This window comes from Leptopilina heterotoma, unplaced genomic scaffold (assembly GCF_015476425.1).
Source record: "Leptopilina heterotoma isolate Lh14 unplaced genomic scaffold, ASM1547642v1 Lhet_285, whole genome shotgun sequence".
Classification (NCBI taxonomy): Eukaryota; Metazoa; Arthropoda; class Insecta; order Hymenoptera; family Figitidae; genus Leptopilina; species Leptopilina heterotoma.
This window is the reverse complement of record NW_025110992.1, coordinates 212,027-231,747: the sequence shown is the minus strand read 5'-3', so window position 1 is coordinate 231,747 and position 19,721 is coordinate 212,027. Positions and strand designations below refer to the sequence as shown.

The 19,721-nt window shown below is 30.7% G+C and overlaps 1 protein-coding gene across 1 annotated transcript in view; it reads left to right on the top strand.

The window, feature by feature from the left end:
* Nucleotides 1-2,485: 2,485 nt before the first annotated feature.
* Nucleotides 2,486-19,721, top strand: part of LOC122504199 (protein gustavus) — a 101,026-nt gene continuing 83,790 nt past the window's right edge. Inside the window, exon 1 of the mRNA XM_043615140.1 lies at nucleotides 2,486-2,705. Within this exon, the coding sequence (XP_043471075.1) occupies nucleotides 2,605-2,705 (101 nt within the window). The 5' untranslated portion in view covers nucleotides 2,486-2,604. The remainder of the gene's footprint in view (nucleotides 2,706-19,721) is intronic.

Here is a 19,721-nt window from a genome sequence, read left to right as displayed (position 1 = left end):
ATCTGACGCAGTACCGGGCCGGCACTAAAAAACAACCAGTGTGGTACCGGGCCGGTTAAAAAAATTATATTTCAGTCTGATTAATTGTTTAATTATTATTATTATTATCAATGTTATTATTAATTTTAAATTGGAAACAGTAAATATATTAAATGCTGAAACAGAGAAACATAAACAATTATAGAAAAATCTGAAGACTCGAGGAATTGAACTCCGGACCCTGAGGCTGCAAAGTCGACACCACATCCGCTAACCTAAACCTCCATATGGAAAGCAAATGCAAAGTGAGCTTATAAAGTCCAACCGACATTCCACCTGGCAGCAGTACCGGGCCGGCACTTATATTCAACCGGTGCAGTACCGGGCCAGTATTTGTATTTCTAATTTATTTTAATTCAATTTAAATTATTAAAAATAAATAAATAAAAATAGTAATTATAAATAATAATAACCGCCCTATTCACCGGTTAAGTACCGGGCCGGCACCAATAAGCAACCTACTCGGTATTAATATAGTTGCCGGCACAACTAACTAATTAATTTATTATTAATAATTAAATTAATAAATTAATTAATAAATTAATTTTCAAATTTTTTTTCTTTTCTTTAATTCTTTTTCTGATAGTTTAACATTGGCAAACAACCGGGAGGACACTGGGTTAGTACTAATATTTTTGTCGGCAAAACTTCTTTGCCAGTAGAAAGCATTAACCCGTTGCCTGTTTGCGACCCAACGTTGGGTCGTGAAAAAAGATGGCCCAGACTGTTTGCGACCCAACGTTGGGTCGTGAAAGTTTTAGCAAAAAATAGAAATTTGTTATTTAAATTATAAAATAAATTCTTTTATATAATTATTCACATACTATATGTATCAATGATACTAGAAAAAGTAATAAATAAATAATTGTTTATTATTTTTAAGTAATATAACAATTTAAAAGATTTTGATGGATATTTTGGGGCACTAAAATGAATATTTTTCCAAACAGTGAAGGGGTTAAGTAAATTTTTGTGCTGGGCCGGTACAAATGTTATCACCGGAAAATATCCTTCGTCCGTATAAAAACAAAACCAAATAGTAGTACCGGGCCGGTGATACGCCAGTGCTGGGTCGGTACAAATATTATCACCGGCAAATCTCCGTCGGCAGTATAAAACAGAGCGAAATGACAGTACCGGGCCGGTGATACGCCGGTGCTGGGCCGGTACAAATATTATCACCGGCAAATCTCCTTCGGCGGTATAAACCAGAGCGAAATGACAGTACCGGGCCGGTGCTGGGCCGGTAAAAATATTATCACCGGCAAATTTCCTTCGGCGGTATAAAACAGAGCGAAATGACAGTACCGGGCCGGTGATACGCCGGTGCTGGGCCGGTACAAATATTATCACCGGCAAATCTCCTTGGGCGGTATAAAAAAAGAAGTAAATTATAGTACCGGGCCGGTGCTGGGCCAGATATTTTTAATCAACCGGCCCGGTACACACTACCAGTACCGGTAGAAATCCACATTTACCACCGAGCCGGTACTGGGCCGGTATTTATTTCATATCCGGCCCGGTACCTTTTTGCCGGTACCGGCATATGTCTTACTTTACAACCGGTTCGGTACCATGCCGGTCGTTAGTGCTGGCACACCTCCAACTTTTCTGCCTGGGCGACTAGATATGTATTTACAAACTTTTTTCGTTTTACAAATTATTTTTAGCATTTAAAATATTGTTTTCATAAAGAGTGCCTGTACCTAATGCTTACAAATGAAAACTAACATACTTTTAGTTTTCTTATATTATTGTAATTCCGAACCTAGGTAGCATCAATTGGTAGGAAACTTGATCAAAGTTTAATTGTGTTTCAAATATTTCTTCTCCATGTCTCAAAAACAAATTGGACTGGTTTCGAATTTGGAAAAATGTCGTTTAGTCTTTCAAAAAACTTATTTCTCCCCTTCCCCCCTTTATCTCTGTCTGATTTGTTTAGTAGATATTGGCTTATCGTAGACATTATCTTTTATTATTTCTTTCATTAAAAACTGACCAAACTTGATTTCTCCGCCCCGTGAAACTTAAACTCAAGGTTAAAAACGAGACTTTACGCATGCTGCTTTGAATTTTGTTCTGAAATTAACTTTCTCGTTAAACAGAACTTTTTTAAATTTTTCAGTGGACAGTAATATTTTTTTTTGTTAAATGTTGTTTATTATTACTTGAATGATTTTATAGACTGAACAAATTTCACAAAATCATTAAACTTGGTCAGTTCCAATTTTTAAATTTTTTAAAGAACAATTTCTATATTTTTTATTTAATTGTCATTGCATTAAATTTCTTCCAGTTTTAGAAATAAAAAAATGGTTGTCTTGTGTATATTTTTGTCTTTTCAAAACGGATTTATCTTTTTTTTTTCTTTTTTCTAAACTCAGTATTATAATTTTATTCGAACATTTTCAAATTCAACATGAAATCTAAAGAAAAAATCTTCCTCCTCGGTTCTGTTCCAGAAATCCCAGGCGCAGTACATTGGACGCTGAAAATCGATAGACCGACGGTGACTCGATAAATTTTAACGTTGGCGCACCATCGCGACTTTTCTTCTCACAAAAAATGAAAAAGACATTGCTAAACGACTATACCAATCGAGAAAACAAGAAAAGATCGTTTCAAGAGATTGTTTCCTCTCCGAATAACTCGGAAAACAAAAGAAGGTATTATATTGAATTCAATTTACCAAAATGAAATTTAATAAAAACAGAAAATAAATTTATAATAACTTAACACATTTTTCTATCAACGTAGTTAACGGACGTAAAGAGTGTTTAATTTTTTGAGAAAAAAGTCGATCTTAGAAATTGAAAAGATGTTCTTGACTTTAATGACATCCTTGCAGTAATCTCATTATAGAAAGCTCCCTTCACCAAAGGATGCTGTCTTATAATTCACCACTGTACATTTTTCATCATAAACTTGTATCCTTCGTGACCGGAAGTAGGAAATGTAACGGAAACTGTCGTACAATATTAAAAGTCAGTCATCCATTTCTTGTTGGGAAAAAGGTTCCTTTCATTTAGTAACAAAATATTCTAACAATTATACTTGATAGTATGCAAATCTCTCTGTAGAAAAATATTTTCCTAAGCAAAATTATTTTTTTTATATTTTAACCAATTTTTTAACATATTAAAAAACTATAATACAATATAATTAAAAATACTATTTACCAATTATTTCTTTATAATTATAACATAACACCATTTGGTATTCGATAAACTTAATTATCTGAAAGAGCTTAAATTTTTCGAAAGTGTGAAAATGCAGTTGTTGAGGCTCTTTGAAAAAATCTGAGAACTATAGAGCACTTTCTTTTGGGAATTGTGGCCCGAACCTGAAAAATAAATGGTTGAAAAAGAAATATACTGACCCATGACAAGGTCTTTGCCAGTACACTATATGAGACTGGTTTTCTCAAAGGGTCTGAAGTTTAAAGATAGTCTCAAAATTCCAGACAAAATTTTAGACAGGATGTGGTCCTTAGGTCAGTTTGCCACACACGGAAAAAAAAGTACGTGGATCCTTCCTTGAAAGTGCTTGACTTTTGGATAGGACACAAAATACAAGGCTGTATCATATACTTTTTATTAGAAAATATAGAAAAGTCCTAGAGTTGTTCTAGTACTAGTATGGGCAACATTGTTTTTTAAATTTTAACGAAAAGTCATTTGTTCAGTTTTATAAAGTACGTGAAAGATTAGTTGACTGCGCTTGAAAATTCTGTAGAGCATGCGCAGTGTGCGTTGCGCGTTTCTACCCAAGGTAAATGCCAGCTGATCGTCTGTTTCCATTTGTGTTAATTTCAGATGTGAATATACTATTATTTTATGAAAAACAAATAGTGTTAATATATATTTGTCTTCAAGAATTGACTTTCAAAAAAATATTTTTTATTTTGTGTTTCTCACAAAACAGAATGTTATGTAAGTCTCAGTTTTCAGTGAAATAGCATGTCTCAGAAGTCGTGAAAAATTTCACCATGTGGTATATAAGAACAATTCGATACGTACTTTTAAGTGTTAAGTGTGTGTTTATATTTAAGTTATACGCGAATATATGTGTGTGTTATAGGTTAGTTCATAAGTGTTGACGAACGTCGAAAAGTGATACAATAATTGTTCTTTGTTTGTGTGATTAATTATCAATATATGTGAATGAATGAGTGAATTTCAGAAAAACTGTGTGAACAAGTGGAAATTATTTTTTTTATTTTACAATTTTTTTGAAAGTCAATGAAATTCTCAAGCAAGGTACTACTATCCGCGAGAAAATGATAGGCCCCTGAAAAATGTTCGAATTTGACTTGAAATATCTCTGTTAAAAAAATTATTTGAAAAAAATGAGAAATATTTTTGGAAAGCGTGGAATCTTATATGTTTGTATACGAAAGGCCAATATTGGAAAAAAATTGTTGCACCGTACAGGTGCAGAATTACATCACAGTGTACCCCATTTTTCGACATTTTTAAAAATGGTCGACTTTGGTACAAGATTTTACACGGAAGCGATTATTCAAAAAATTCGAAAAAGGAACTATTTATTAACTGAATCTGTCCAAACGAATTTGCTTTATAATTATTAAAAAATCTTAATTATTATTGTATTTATTAACAATAATAGGAGACAATGTTATCTCTGGTTCTAATAGTCTAATTGAAATAAATCAAATTGGAAGTTGTAAATAATTAATCTTTTTATTATCTTAGCTGATTAAGAAAAACGAAATTCTTCTATTAATTACATTTTTCAACATTTATTTGGACAGTTTTTTTTTCTTGAGAACAAGTGTAAAACGGTTGCGAAAACCCAATTTTTTTCGACAAAATCTTAACCCTGTCATAAATAAAAATCTGGCATGCACTGTATAGCCTATGTGAAAAAAATTCTAAGCTTTGTTCTGAGTCCACATTTTGGAGAAGTTCGTAGTATTATTTATGACAGGGTTAAGATTTTGTCGAAAAAAATTTGGTTTTTGCAACCGTTTTACACTTGTTCTCAAGAGAAAAAAACTGTCCAAATAAATGTTGAAAAATGTAATTAATAGAAGAATTTCGTTTTTCTTAATCAGCTAAGATAATAAAAAGATTAATTATTTACAACTTCCAATTTGATTTATTTCAATTAGACTATTAGAACCAGAGATAACATTGTCTCCTATTATTGTTAATAAATACAATAATAATTAAGATTTTTTAATAATTATAAAGCAAATTCGTTTGGACAGATTCAGTTAATAAATAGTTCTTTTTTCGAATTTTTTGAATAATCGCTTCCGTGTAAAATCTTGTACCAAAGTCGACCATTTTTAAAAATGTCGAAAAATGGGGTACACTGTGATGTAATTCTGCACCTGTACGGTGCAACAATTTTTTTCCAATATTGGCCTTTCGTATACAAACATATAAGATTCCACGCTTTCCAAAAATATTTCTCATTTTTTTCAAATAATTTTTTTAACAGAGATATTTCAAGTCAAATTCGAACATTTTTCAGGGGCCTATCATTTTCTCGCGGATAGTAGAATATTTCATTGACTGCTTTTGAAACTCTCATGCAAAATGACTAGACTGTTTTTAGTATTTTGTGTCGTATCCAAAAGTCAAGTACCGAGTCAATGAAACTTTCACGTACTTTTTTTTCCGTGCACCATTCGTCTCTCCTATTTGGCGCTGAATTCTCTGTTCAATCTTTCCCATCTGTCCCCTATACAGCTCTACATTTCTTAACATTGCTATGTTATATATCTAATCATAATGTAGAGCCTCCATTCAATCAATGAAAATTAGAACCCAAATTTTCGTTTTTCACAAATTTCACTTGTCAGACATGTTTTTAATAATCGTGCTTCTCAAATTAACAAGTGATACATAATAGAAACATTTACATAATAGAACATTATCATGTTGACAATACAACATTCTGTAGTTTAATACCATGTGAACACATTAAGTAATTTAGAAATAGAAGATAGTGTAGACAAGTGTGAAATCAATCAATCGTTGATGTCTGTTATTAATTTAAAGATTTAAAATCAAGTAAGGAGAAAATACATAAATTTTTTAAATTTTACTATTTTAGTAGTATACACCTATTTTAAATTATCTACACTGAGAAAACTGGAGTATTGTACTAAACATCTGGAGGGACAAATCGTTCATATTTGAGAGTTAGCTATTGGATAACAACCCAGGCGCGAAGTGACGCCGAGTTCAGGCTTTATAAAGATTGGCCGAGCATTGGTCAACATTGATTGAGCATGAGTGAATCAGCGAGAGCAGGACTGATCGAAGCTTTAATGTAACACCGATTCCAGACTGCAGCGCGAGCCTTGATTCAGCATTGGACATCAATGCTCAATCAATGCTGCGGACGCCTAATGCAGGACTGAAACAAGACTGCTTCCACTGTTCCCAAATTTACTCGTTTCTCACGTTTATTCAATATAATGTGAATATATGAATTATTGATAATAATAATAAATATTATTGTTATTATTTTAATTCATGTGCGTATATATACATATATATTTAATGACGATAAGTTATTATTTGTAATAATTATATTATTTTCATATAAATAAGAATATATTACTAACAATAAATATCATTTGAATAGTAATTTTAAAAAAATAATTTTAGTAAAAAAAGACAATTTTTCTGTTAATCGTTACATTTTTTTCTTGATTTTTAACAGACTTTTAACATTATTTATAAACATGTTCACATTTTTTATTCACAACACAACACACAATTTTATTATTTTATATAAACGCTTATAACAAAGAATGAAAAATATTCGCTCGCATGTGGGATCGAAACTCACGCACCCCGCCTCTAACGCATACCGGAAGTTCTCAACGCACGCATTTAAACCGCTCGGCCACAGAAGGCTGGAAGGCTTCTCGCCTAATCTACTATATCAATGCCAGTGCCGTCACTCAACATGGGATACCAATGTTCGTCCCATGCTCGATTCAAGACTCGGTCAATCTTGATACAATATTCAGTTTCTTTATTACCGTGTGCACTGTACAATATTATCTATAAATATTTATAAATTATTTAATATTAAAATATTTTTTCTGATAATTTTATAAGTTAAATTATATATTATTTTTTTTCTCGCACAGTGTCAAATTATTATTTTCAAATTCAAGAGTTTCGTTTATCTGAAAAATTTTCAGTGAAAAAAATGTTCATTAGGTAGTGATAAATATTTATGCTTAGTAATTTTACACTAGGCATAAATATTTATTACTACCTAATGAACATTTTTTTCACTGAAAATTTTTCAGATAAACGAAACTCTTGAACTTTGAAATAATAATTTGACACTGTGCAAAAAAAAATAATATATAATAATTTAACTTTATTGATATGAATCTTATATAATTAATATAAATATTATACACTAAATAAATATTAATATTTATTTACCAATTGATATCTTAATAATAATAATAATAATACTTATTATATTATTTAATAATAATTAATAATAAGAATAATAATTTTTAAATAGTATAAAAAATTACTAAAAAATATCAGATAATAATATTTTAATATTAAATAATTTATAAATATTTATATCTAATATTGGTAAGTGCACACGGTAATAAATAAACTATCAAGATTGATTCAAGATTGAATAAAGACTGGATGTTGAAGCTCCACTCACGAAGATTGACCGAGTCTTGAATCGAGCATGGGACGAACATTGGTGTCCCATGCTGAACCAATATTGAGTGACAATGATATAAAGACTGCTCCAACTCTGGGTTACCCACGCTGGGCGTTCAAGACTCAGTCAAGTTTCAACCCATCGTCAGCACTGGTCTTTCACGCCTGGGAATCTAAATGTTCAAATACACCATTAACAGATATTCGTGCCACTTCTCTTGGAGGGAAAATAAGTTTATAACAGAGGGACAAATTAACCATCTTGAGAAATCCCTTCCTTATCCGGCGCGAAATGAATAAATATGTCAACCTAACCCCCAAAATTAAATACATAAAATGTCAGAAAAATAATTTCGCGCGCATCAGATCGTACACATTTTCTGCGCAACTTTTAACCCTCAGATATAATGGGAGAGAATATACAAGTAGATTTCCATTATCAATTCAAAATTTATTTTAGAAGGACTATTCAACTCTCTTCATAAGCAAAGGAAACATACACTTTTTGAACCTCCGAATTTGACACTCCAGTTTTCTCAGTGTATGTAACTGTTTACCTAAATTAGAAAAAATTTATGTTCGTTTTTCTAATTTTATGGTTTTAATACATACTTAAGGTATTTGTCGCGTAAATTCGTTTTCGACAGAATTTTTTTAAATTTTACATAATTATTCTTTGGATATTTATCTACAAAATAAGGCCTATTAAAATAAAATTGACCGTCTGTAAGTCTCAAAAAATGAAATCAAAGTTTCGATTTTTAACATGTACGGTATAGGAAAACCATATGAAAACCACAGATTTTTAATTTTTGCACTTATACTAATCGACAGATTTTTTAGAAAAACTAAAGTTTTATTTATTGAACCAAAATGAACTTTTATAAAAAAAAATGAAAATTTTTCACCGTCTTGTTTAAAAGATATTTAACATCAAACTTGAAAAATTATTTTAACATTTACTGTAAATGACAGGTGAATTTGTAAACGTGGCAATAGCGCTTGTTAAATACTACAGCTTGTCTGCTACTTTTGGCGCGAAATTTTAAAGACGGCCATACGCCAAACTTGCAACGTTGCCACGATCGTTTTTCATGCGAGAGGTTATGAATATACTTTGAGAACATCTGTGTGTCAAACTGTACGTCCGCAAAAGTTTTTCGGAAACTCGCATTCATTTAATCGTTTCATAAGTACAGTCAACGGATACAAACTTTTGATAGTGACCAGTCGCGCGCCAAATACCTTAAGAAGATTAAGAATAGTTTTGCCAAAAGTTTTAGTTAAAAATGAATATTTTCGTAATAAAAAGAGAATCAGGAAATAGTTAAGTTGTTAATTAGAAATGAGTAAGTCATAAGATTTCAGTTTAGAATGTGTAGGGGAGACCGAGGTGAGTTGAAACGATTTTTACATTATCCAGTATAACTCAGCCAAAAATTGTCCTATTTTTATGAGATATGTATTTTTGGATAGGTAGTTTTGTGTACTATGTGAATCAAAAATTAAAAATGTAAAAAGTTGTAAGGTTTTACGAAAAAATTGCAAAATCCAAAACAGTTCCCAGTGTTACAACTCCTAATGTCGGCGCAAAAAGTCTTTGCCCCTGAGATTTTGTCGACTTTAAAGTGTTATATCTCAAGAAAAAAAAATCGTAAAAGTTTTAGATAAACATTGAAATGATTGTTGTTTATTTGCGCAGAAATTGATATGCAATTTATAATTAAAAAAAAATTTTTCAATGATTTGTAAAATGATATGTGTAAAAATGTTACCCAAAAATAGGACTTTGTGAAATGCATTTACTTTCACTTCTTCCTGCGACATGAATAACAGTCGAAAAAATTCAAAAATTCTATAGAAAATTTGGTAATATCTTCCCTACACATAGAAATTTAATTGACCTAAAAATATTAATATTTATAGAAGTTATAAACATTTTTGTTAAACATTGCTTTTTTAATTTCTAATAAAGGTACAGTTTTGGGCTAAATTTTAAAATATTCAGTACAAAATTCTAAAAAATGTTAGCTTACGAGTTCTTAAGTGTTAATTTTTTATTTAAAAATAAAATCAATTTTCTGCGCTGCATATTGCGTGAGAAAAAAATGCCAAAAAAAATTTACGGCTACTTGCTACTCGGCGGTATGGCCCAGTAGTAACCCACAGCAGCTGTGCTTTGGGTCTCAGGAATGTATCATAGAAAAGTTCGAGCCCCTTTGTCATTAATCCTTTTTTACATTACTGCAGCATAAGTTTGAAGGGCTTCCATCAGTTATTTCATGAAACATCCCTGACTTTAAAGGTCCAACAGAACTTGGCCTTGAAGTTGACCGTAATAATCCCTCGAGTTGGCAAGTAGCACTTGTCAATGTGACCCTTTTTTTGACGTCTTTTTTTTGCTTCAGAACCTCATTAAAAACTGAAAAATTCATATAAAAACTACGACCAAAATATACATTGCATCAAAATACAAATTATCAGGTTTTTATTAATTTTTTAAACTGAATATTTTAAAATTTAGCCCAAAACTGTACCTTTATTAGAAATTAAAAAAGCAATGTTTAACAAAAATGTTTATAACTTCTATAAATATTAATATTTTTAGGTCAATTAAATTTCTATGTGTAGGGAAGATATTACCAAATTTTCTATAGAATTTTTGAATTTTTTCGACTGTTATTCATGTCGCAGGAAGAAGTGAAAGTAAATGCATTTCACAAAGTCCTATTTTTGGGTAACATTTTTACACATATCATTTTACAAATCATCGAAAAATTTTTTTTCAATTATAAATTGCATATCAATTTCTGCGCAAATAAACAACAATCATTTCAATGTTTATCTAAAACTTTTACGATTTTTTTTTCTTGAGATATAACACTTTAAAGTCGCCAAAATCTCAGGGGCAAAGACTTTTTGCGCCGACTTTAGTACCAAGGTGAGTTGTCACACATGTCGAAGTTAGTTGTAACAGTTGCAGATTTTGTGGTTTTAATGAAAAAAAATTAATTTTTAATGTTAAGTTTAGTTAGTGAAGTAAATTTAATTAGTTCGTAAAGACATCTGATTAATAGAAACAAATAAAACACTCGTTTTAATATACCTTAATTTATTTTTGGAATTGGGTTATCACATATTTCGCTTTCTTTAACACTAATTAGATATTTTAAACCAATCTTTTGTATTTAATTACGATCTATAATAACAATTTGAGCTTTATAATAGCTAAAAATAATATTATATAATATATTTTATAGAAATTTAAGAATAATAAAATTTTTTCTGCGAATTTTTGAATAATTAAGGAGTAAATTAGAGTAAGAAAATTTATGAGATCAATATAAATCAAATTAAACCAAAAACTAAATTAAAAATGAGCAACAAGCTCAATAATAACAAAAAAAACCTATAAGTAGAAATTATTTTGACTTTTGTATATGAAAGAGCAACTCGAAAAATGTTTTTAATAATATTTTTATTCCTTTGGAAAATATGAAAGTGATTTACACGAAAATTTGTGAAATTCTAAATACTTTTAAAACCATAATATAAAACAATATACTTTAGCAAAAATCAAAACAGTCTCTATTTAATTTAATTACGAAACTGTAACAAAATTTTCAGAAAATAGCAACGGAAGTTTTATGCTGTTACGCATTACTGAAGATTACGAAACGGTCACAAAATTTTTGGTGAATTGGACTGAATATTTGTTCAGTCCTATGTATCTGAAAAAAATTAAACGTTTCTAAATTTTACGTAACATGTAACTGCATAAAACTTCCGTTGCTTGTTTCTGAAAAATCCTATAAAAATTTTTAAAAGTGTAGGTGCGAGAAACTGTGCATCGGTTCGAATAATTATTTTTTATCTTAAATTTCGAGACTGACACAAAAAAACAAAATCATTTCATGAAAATAGGATATCCAACAGTTATTATGGTAAATATTAGAATAACAAAAATATAATATGTGTCGAATAATAAAAGTATCAAAATTTCGGCCAAAAACTTACTTTTAGCAATTTTTTTGCACACATATTAAATACATCTCAAACTTTTCTCAGGTGGACAAGTAAATTAACATCAAATAGTGAATCAAAAATGTAATAAATGTAAGCTTTTCAAAATTTTTAAAAGGTCATAGTTTTCGAGAAATCGGCTTTGTTACAACTCACCTCGGTCTCCCCTACTACTGCTTAGAAAAAGAGAATTTTTTTGACAACTTTTTATGAGTTTTTAAAAAGAACTAAATTTTTTTTTGTGGATAAAATATAGGTTCGACTGTTATCACTTCTTTGCTAATATACGAGTCTTCTGCGAGAATGACTCACACTAAAATTAGAAATTTATATAAATGAAGTATATAACAGAAAACGAGAAACGCTCTAAACGTGAAGTGCCCTTGAACTCAATACCTTTTCTTCGAGAAACGACTTAGAAAGATCAAACGTTGTTTGATCAGAAAAAACCTTGCAAAACAATATCTCTTGTTAGAAACTGTTAAGAACAAGACTTACTCTACCGATTAATAAATAAAGTCGCAACTTAAAATATTTAATTTTTGTTTTATAGAATTTTATTCTAATCGAATTTAAATTAACTTGGATTTCTACTTAAAAGAATTTACATGTACTCAAGCAGCACATAAAATTATTCGTAATATTACTTTTAACATTACAGTGATCTTACTGACATATTAAAATGTTGATTACACTTTAATATTATAATCTCCATAAATTTTCAAACTGATACGAAAATAAAAGTGAATTTTAACAAGAATTCTTTAATATTTTAATCTAAACACACTATCTATAAACCAAATTTAAAATTAACAAAACTTGAATTTCTTTTAATTTCCTTCATATAAATCTGCAAAGTTATGAATAATAATAAAATATTTCCCTTCTTTACTGGTTATTCAAAAAACCCATCAAACTTCTATGAACCTAACTTTATGAGAAATTGTACCCAAAAATCACCCTGAATAGGTATCTCAAAATTCTATTATTATTTATGGTGAATCTCTGCTAACTTCATTCATTACGACTTTATGAAGTCCATGAAAATTAATAAAAAGAATTTTTCTACTAGATACAAAATAAAATCTCTTGGTATAGTGACCACTTTCGAAATTTCCCGCACTGCTCAGAAGTATGTTTAGGCCCAATATTCAACATACCCAATTTAGACATACCTTGGCGATTTTAAAAAGTATGTTACAACATTTAATTAATTAATTTATGAGAAATTTCGAAATTTGAAAAATTAATTATTATTTTTTTGCAATAAAATAGTATTTTTTAAAGTTGAGAACTTAAGTGGAAGTTTCTAATCTAGTATCTTGAAACTATCTAGTCTGCGTATTTCTCCGGAAGTATATAGATAAGAGTTGGTACGCAGTTGAAGGAAATGTACAGTTACGTTGCCTTTCAAAAATAGTCACTTAAAATCGTTACGTCTAACGGCCTACTTACCTCTTACCTAACTTGACTAGCTACCTAGTCTGTCTCATTGCCATGGTGATAGTAGGGTTCTCATTATAGCTTCAAAATATTTTATTTTATTTATTTGGTTTACACACCCGTCTTCAGCTTATCTAGCTATACAAGTGTGTTTACATTTCTCTTACAATATTTCTTATAAATACATTTCTTAATACTAAATTTTGCGCCTACAGAACGACTTGAAAATTAGGAGTACTCGCATACGCCTGGACCACCCGTCAATGGGTTTTCTCGCCAGAGAAGAGGGAAACTGTAGAAAACCTCTCCTGAGTACAACCGGTTATTGACAGTCGAGTTCTAATGGTGTGTACCGGACAATAACACAGCCACACAAAAAAAATGTTCTGATCTGGGGGTCTCACTATGTAGACTTTATGTTTTTTGGGTCGCTGAATCCGAATCCGAGGTCCATTTAACCTCATCAGATCAGGATTTTGACATAACCTCAAAAAACCAATATGGCGGACACATTTTTGAAAAGTTCATTGGATTCGCTTGAAATTCGTTACTCGGGGGGTTTTGGGGTCGCTGATTACGAATTTGAAGTCTGATTTCAAAAATTCAAAATGGCGGATCCAATATGTCTGTGTCAGCCATATTGGATCCGCCATTTTGAATTTTGAAAAACCGACATCAGATTCGTAATCAGCGACCCCAAAAACCCCAGAGTAACGAATTTCAAGCGAATCCGATAAACTTTTCAAAAATGTGTCCGCCATATTGGTTTTTTGAGGTTATATCAAAATCCTGATCTGATGGGGTTAAATGGACCTCGGATTCGGATTCAGCGACCCAAAAACCATAAAGTCTACATAGTGAGACCCCCAGATCAGAACTTTTTTTTTTGTGTGGCTGTGTAATCGACGGTGCACATCATTATACCTCGACGTCAAACCTCCCGCTCAGATTGTCTCACGTGCCGGAAAAATACCAAGCCAAATGGGCGCGAACCAAGGGTGCTTACCCTTGGTCCTTAAACGACCGCCAAGCGAGGCATCTATCCGACTGAGCTAATCTGTCGGTTTATAGCTTCAAAATACATTACATTAACGATTAGAAAAAAAATATAATATTTCGTTACCATTATGTCCAATATATTGAGACTTTAGAAACAATTTTTTTTAATTTTTCGTCCCCTTGCAACAGTAATTCATTCTACATATATTTAATAATTTAAAAATACTTTTAATGTATTTTTAGACCTTTCAAAAAAGCATTTTTGTCATTTTTCAAGAAATAAGTATCTAATTTTTAAAAATTCTTTGTCATTTTAAAAAACTTGTTAACACAAAAATGTTGAAAGACTTACACTAAAAAAAATTTCTAGTAGATTTGACTTCTTTTCAGCTACTCTTAATAGTTCAATAAGTTTTCAACTGAATTTAAAAAGTTGTATTGACTACCAAAAAGCAGTTAAAAGAACTAAGAATGTAGTTGGTGCAATTAGATTTTGTATAGTTGCTTTTGTAACTACTTTTTTGTCAGCTGACATACTATTTTTTAACTACATCAAAAATAATAAAATACACAGACATTGTTAGCATAACTAAAAAAGTAATTAATTTAAATACTTTCCACTCAACTACATAATGGTAGTTGAATTTTTCAACAACTGACTCTGACAATTTCGCCAGTGTATCAAAACATGTAGTGAAATTTTTTACAAAGAATTCTTTTCAAATTCTTTTCAGTATTTTTTGAACTTTATATTTTTTTGAAAAACGACTACATATTTTAAGAAAAATACTCAATTGATTTTATAAATTAGAGAAAATTGTACTTCCAATTTTCAATAATTTAGTACTTGGATAAAAATGAAAAGATTCATACAGTTTTGTTTGATTCTGGATTTCAGAAACAACATATAAAAATTTTATCAGCATACTTGAGAGTAGGCGTTGGTTTATATACTTATTTAAAAATAGCTTCGATTCTTAACTTTTACTGGTGCACCAAAGTATAATATAACATTCACGAGTCGAGACCGTGTCGTCATCCGCAGCTGTTTTCATTCAACGTCGCCCTTTTTAGTTAGCAACTTCCTTTGCAGCGAGTTTAATTGCCTGTTCTTTCCTACTTTCTTACTTGCTATTCATTTTTTCCCCACTATACTCATTAATTCCTGTAATTTATATAGTAAAAATACAGCGAAACACCTTGAACTACTTGTGGTAACAAATGCTCCGTCGATTTTAACAACCATCATCACATACAAAGTGTACCGTCAATATAAATTATTATGTGTATCTACCGTTGATTATAAATATTTTTCTTAAAATTGAAACGAACGTTCATTTAAATTGATAATCATAATCAATATTTTGGTGTCTGAGCCTCAGAAATTCCAACTCAAATTTGAAAGCACTCTAAATATCTATAATATGTGACGTTGCTTTATTTACAAAACAAAATAACCAATTCAACCAAAGTTCTTAAATAAAAGACTGAAGACAGAGCGATGAAATCGTTTGCTATTACACATTGCAAACCATCATATAATCCACGCTTATGTGACAAGGGTCAATTAATCTTAATAGATCCATCGAACGTCATAAGACAAAACCACTTTTATGATGAAAATTTATGCTTGACAATAGTATGGCAATAGTAACGGCACGTTATCTTCTGAAGTAAAAATACAATCTTATGATGAATCTTGGAATCTGTGGTGCATTTTAGAGATGGCTGTAGAAAAATTTAACCTGATACATTGTAAAAGAGTTTTAAAAATATAAGATTCGTGAAATTGGCACCTACGTTAAGCATTGACAATTTTTTTATCGCTAAACAGCAAAATTATTTTTTTCAAAAATCCCAAGCTCAAACAGTACCGTTATGACTTTTAAAATAGATAAATATATCAGTATCAACAATATTTTTTTAATCTCAAAAAATAGTTTTTCATTCCATATAACTGTTAATGAATACAAAAATTAAAGTTTAAAAAAATACGTCTTTTTGATCAAAATATTATGTAGTCAGAGGGCCTACTGGGGTGAACCAGACGTTATGGACGGAAATGTATATGATCTTGTAGTCATATGAACTCTTCACTTTCGCATATTAAAAACTATTACGCAGCTTTAAATGGTCAAGAAAACTACTGCTCAGCCTTACAAGTTTTTAATTCTTTTTACACATAGGTATAAATGATCATCTACAAAAACGTGAACGTGTTCATACACGAGTACTTGCACTTAAATCTGTACATGAACTTGTACGAGGTCATCTACATATTCTTTTACAAGTTTTTTAAAGAAGGAAACGTTTATGTAAACCATTTTGACTGCTTTGGCACCGTGTTACTTAGGATAATTTTTAACCCAAAGGCACAAAAGTGGTGATTTCGGATTGCAAACGACAGGGAGGGTCGTTCACTTGTTTGACTTGTATGGAAATAGCGTCCTTTTTTTCTTTGAGCAAAAAAAAATTCATGGGACCATGCGTTATTTTTACCCTTGGGAAGAAATGTCCGCCGATTTCATATGACTCAACAAATGAATGGCTTTAAAACCCTGTCGTCTGCTATCTAATAGCGCCGCGGTTGAGTCTGTAGGATAAAAATTATATTTCTTCTTATTATTAAAAATTAATCATATTTTTAATTAACATTTTGCTTTTACTTTCACTTTATTAAATTAATTGCATTGATAACTCTAATGGAGAAAATGTAAGTTTATATTTTGTTTAAGAGAAGAATTGACAATGCAACTCAGTGTATAGAAAATAGTTGTTAAAAATGACAAAATGTAAGTTTATTTGTTTAACAGAAGAAATAACAATGCAGCTCAATGCATAGAAAGTAATTGAATTAAATATAAACTTAATGCGCATGTGCATAATTAAATTGCAGATTAAATTTAATTTCAATGTCAATGGAATATCTGGAATTTTAGACTGACATCACAGTAGAAGATTGGTGGTGTATTTGACAGTGTAATATTGAGATCTGATAAAGGGGGTGTTAATAAATTTCCATTGGTCGAGTGTCCTCGCTAAAAAATTAAAAATGAATGAACTTAATCTATATTGAATGCAGACACATACCTCCAGTGATTTATCCTTATGCGTCTCTCTTCTACGATGGTCGACTGTATTTAAATTTCTTTAGTAAGTAACGAGGCATTAAATCGGAAAAAAGTAGACAAATTCGTAAATCTGTCTTTTTCTTAATTTAACAAGAACTTTATAGTAAATAGTTACAAATTTCTTTGGAAGGTTACTGGTGTTTTATTAATCCGAAGAAAAATTTCAAACAAAAAAAGAGAAAATGGTTTTACATCGCGATATATTTGATTTTTCAGGAGAAACTTTAACAAATAATCGATTATTTGTTAAATAATCGATACAATGAAATACGATTATGGTTTGGTGTTCACGTAATAAATGTATCAAACGAGAGGATAGTAATTGAGGCCCATACAACTAGCATTCGCTTCGTGTTGTATCCTCTTCGGTAAGAGGTTGCTATTTACGAGCATGCAGTTACTATCCGTTTCGCTGACATGTAAGTTCAGTGCCTGGTAGTGCCGTTACTACTGTTACTTGGCAAAAATCTTCCTTTTTCGAACGATCAACATCCACTTGTCATCCTCTCAATTGCAAACTTTTCGAGTATTTACACTTTCTAAAATGACGCTTTTACCACAGTTCGTAATCGATACTTTTGAATACATCTTTTAACAATTAAAGATTTTTTACGAAACTCCAGATAATTTTCAATTTTGTTTAATTTACTGCTTACAGGTATTTTTTTACTTGCGAACCTCAATTAAGATTTTTTTATGCAGAACTAAAATGACCATAAACAGTTTTTCAAGTTTGCCAATAACAGCACTGACTAGCAATTTGAAAAACGAATATGTCAATTAATAATTCTAAAAAGGTAAAATCCGAATTAATAGAATTAAGAAAACTTAACTAAAAAATTCAGCAAAAGAAAAAATCACTTCTAAAAAAATAATTTAATGTACCTAGCAACGAAATTGAGAAATAATGAAGAAATTTCGATGACCTTTGATTTGCCTTAAAAGGAACTTTTGTCTGTTTTATAATGGCTCTCATATGATTTCACAAGAGTAAAAACAATAAAACGCGCAATCCGACGGTTTGGCCCATTGTCAGAGGAACTTATTTCATTTGTCACCGTGAGTTTTGCACTCGTTCCACGTGAATGCACCTTTAAATTAGAACGCTTTCTCTTCTATACATATATACACCAATTTTATCAGGAGCTCTTACATACTTTGTATTGGTTCTACCCGCTTTGTTTGTAAATCGATCAACATTTTATATGGACGCGTGTGCGACAGTCTTTGCGCTTTAATAATTCTTAAAAAAATGCTCGCACACACCTTTCTTATAAACTTTTTGTAAGCAGCGATAAATATATTACCAAACGAAAAGACTGGGCTGCCTGTTGACCTATTTGTGAAACTGCTTGACTCACATTGCCACACACACCTCTCTTTACAGATTACAACACTTTACGGTTGACGAATTACGCGGGCTTAAAATCACTGGTTTTGACATCCTTATTCCAGTCTTTTTCGTTTCCTAGGTCAATTTATATTGTTTGCACTTTATTTTTAACATACTTTGAAATACCTTTTGAATAATTATTATGCCTCAATGTCTACTTATTAAGCTGCTGACAAAATTTTTCTGAAAATTCGAATTTTCTCTTATCATTTAAATTTAATATTTACTTTTCGCCAATATATCCAGCAGTACATATACTTTTTCTTAAAAACGATTTTTACTCCCGTACAAGAAGAGAAAGGAACATATACTTTATTTCGTTTATTAAATGAAATAATGCGAGTACCGTGAAAAAGATTTATATAAAACTATTCTTTATTGTAGATTCGTCCAAGAGCAAAAGGCATTTTATCAACTCTCCTTGAAAATTCTAAGTACCAATTGCCTCTGGGAACGAACCAATGAAACGGCCAAGTTCAGGTTGTAGCGTTGTAAAACTTGCCATTTCGTCTTCTGTAATACTCAAGAACGGGCTTTAACGATCCAATCCCCGGAACGATCGAGTGAGTGAGAAAGAAAGAACGGTATTTTGAAAGGATTTGTCGGAATCTACTGGCGTCTCAGCCGATTCCACACCATTCTTGCGCTTTCAAAAATCTAAGGAAAGAATGAGGAAAATGACCCCCTGAAAATGACTGCTCAAATGACAACGCAAAGAAAATTAAGTAAACTTAACCTTTATCCCGATGGCTCTGATTTAATTTCATTCCGCTATTTGAAAAATATAATGATATCTCTTGCGCTGCAGTGGAAAGGTACACTCACAAATTATTATTGTTGACTTCAGAATTTAACGCGATCGTATTTATTTCCTGAAAAATGAGAGTAGGATCCTAAATTTTGTAAAAACTTCTTGAAAAATCAAGAAGATAAGAAATAAGATGAACATTTTGTCAATATACTACGGTACAATTTAATATGAGCAAAATAGTATTATTTGCTATT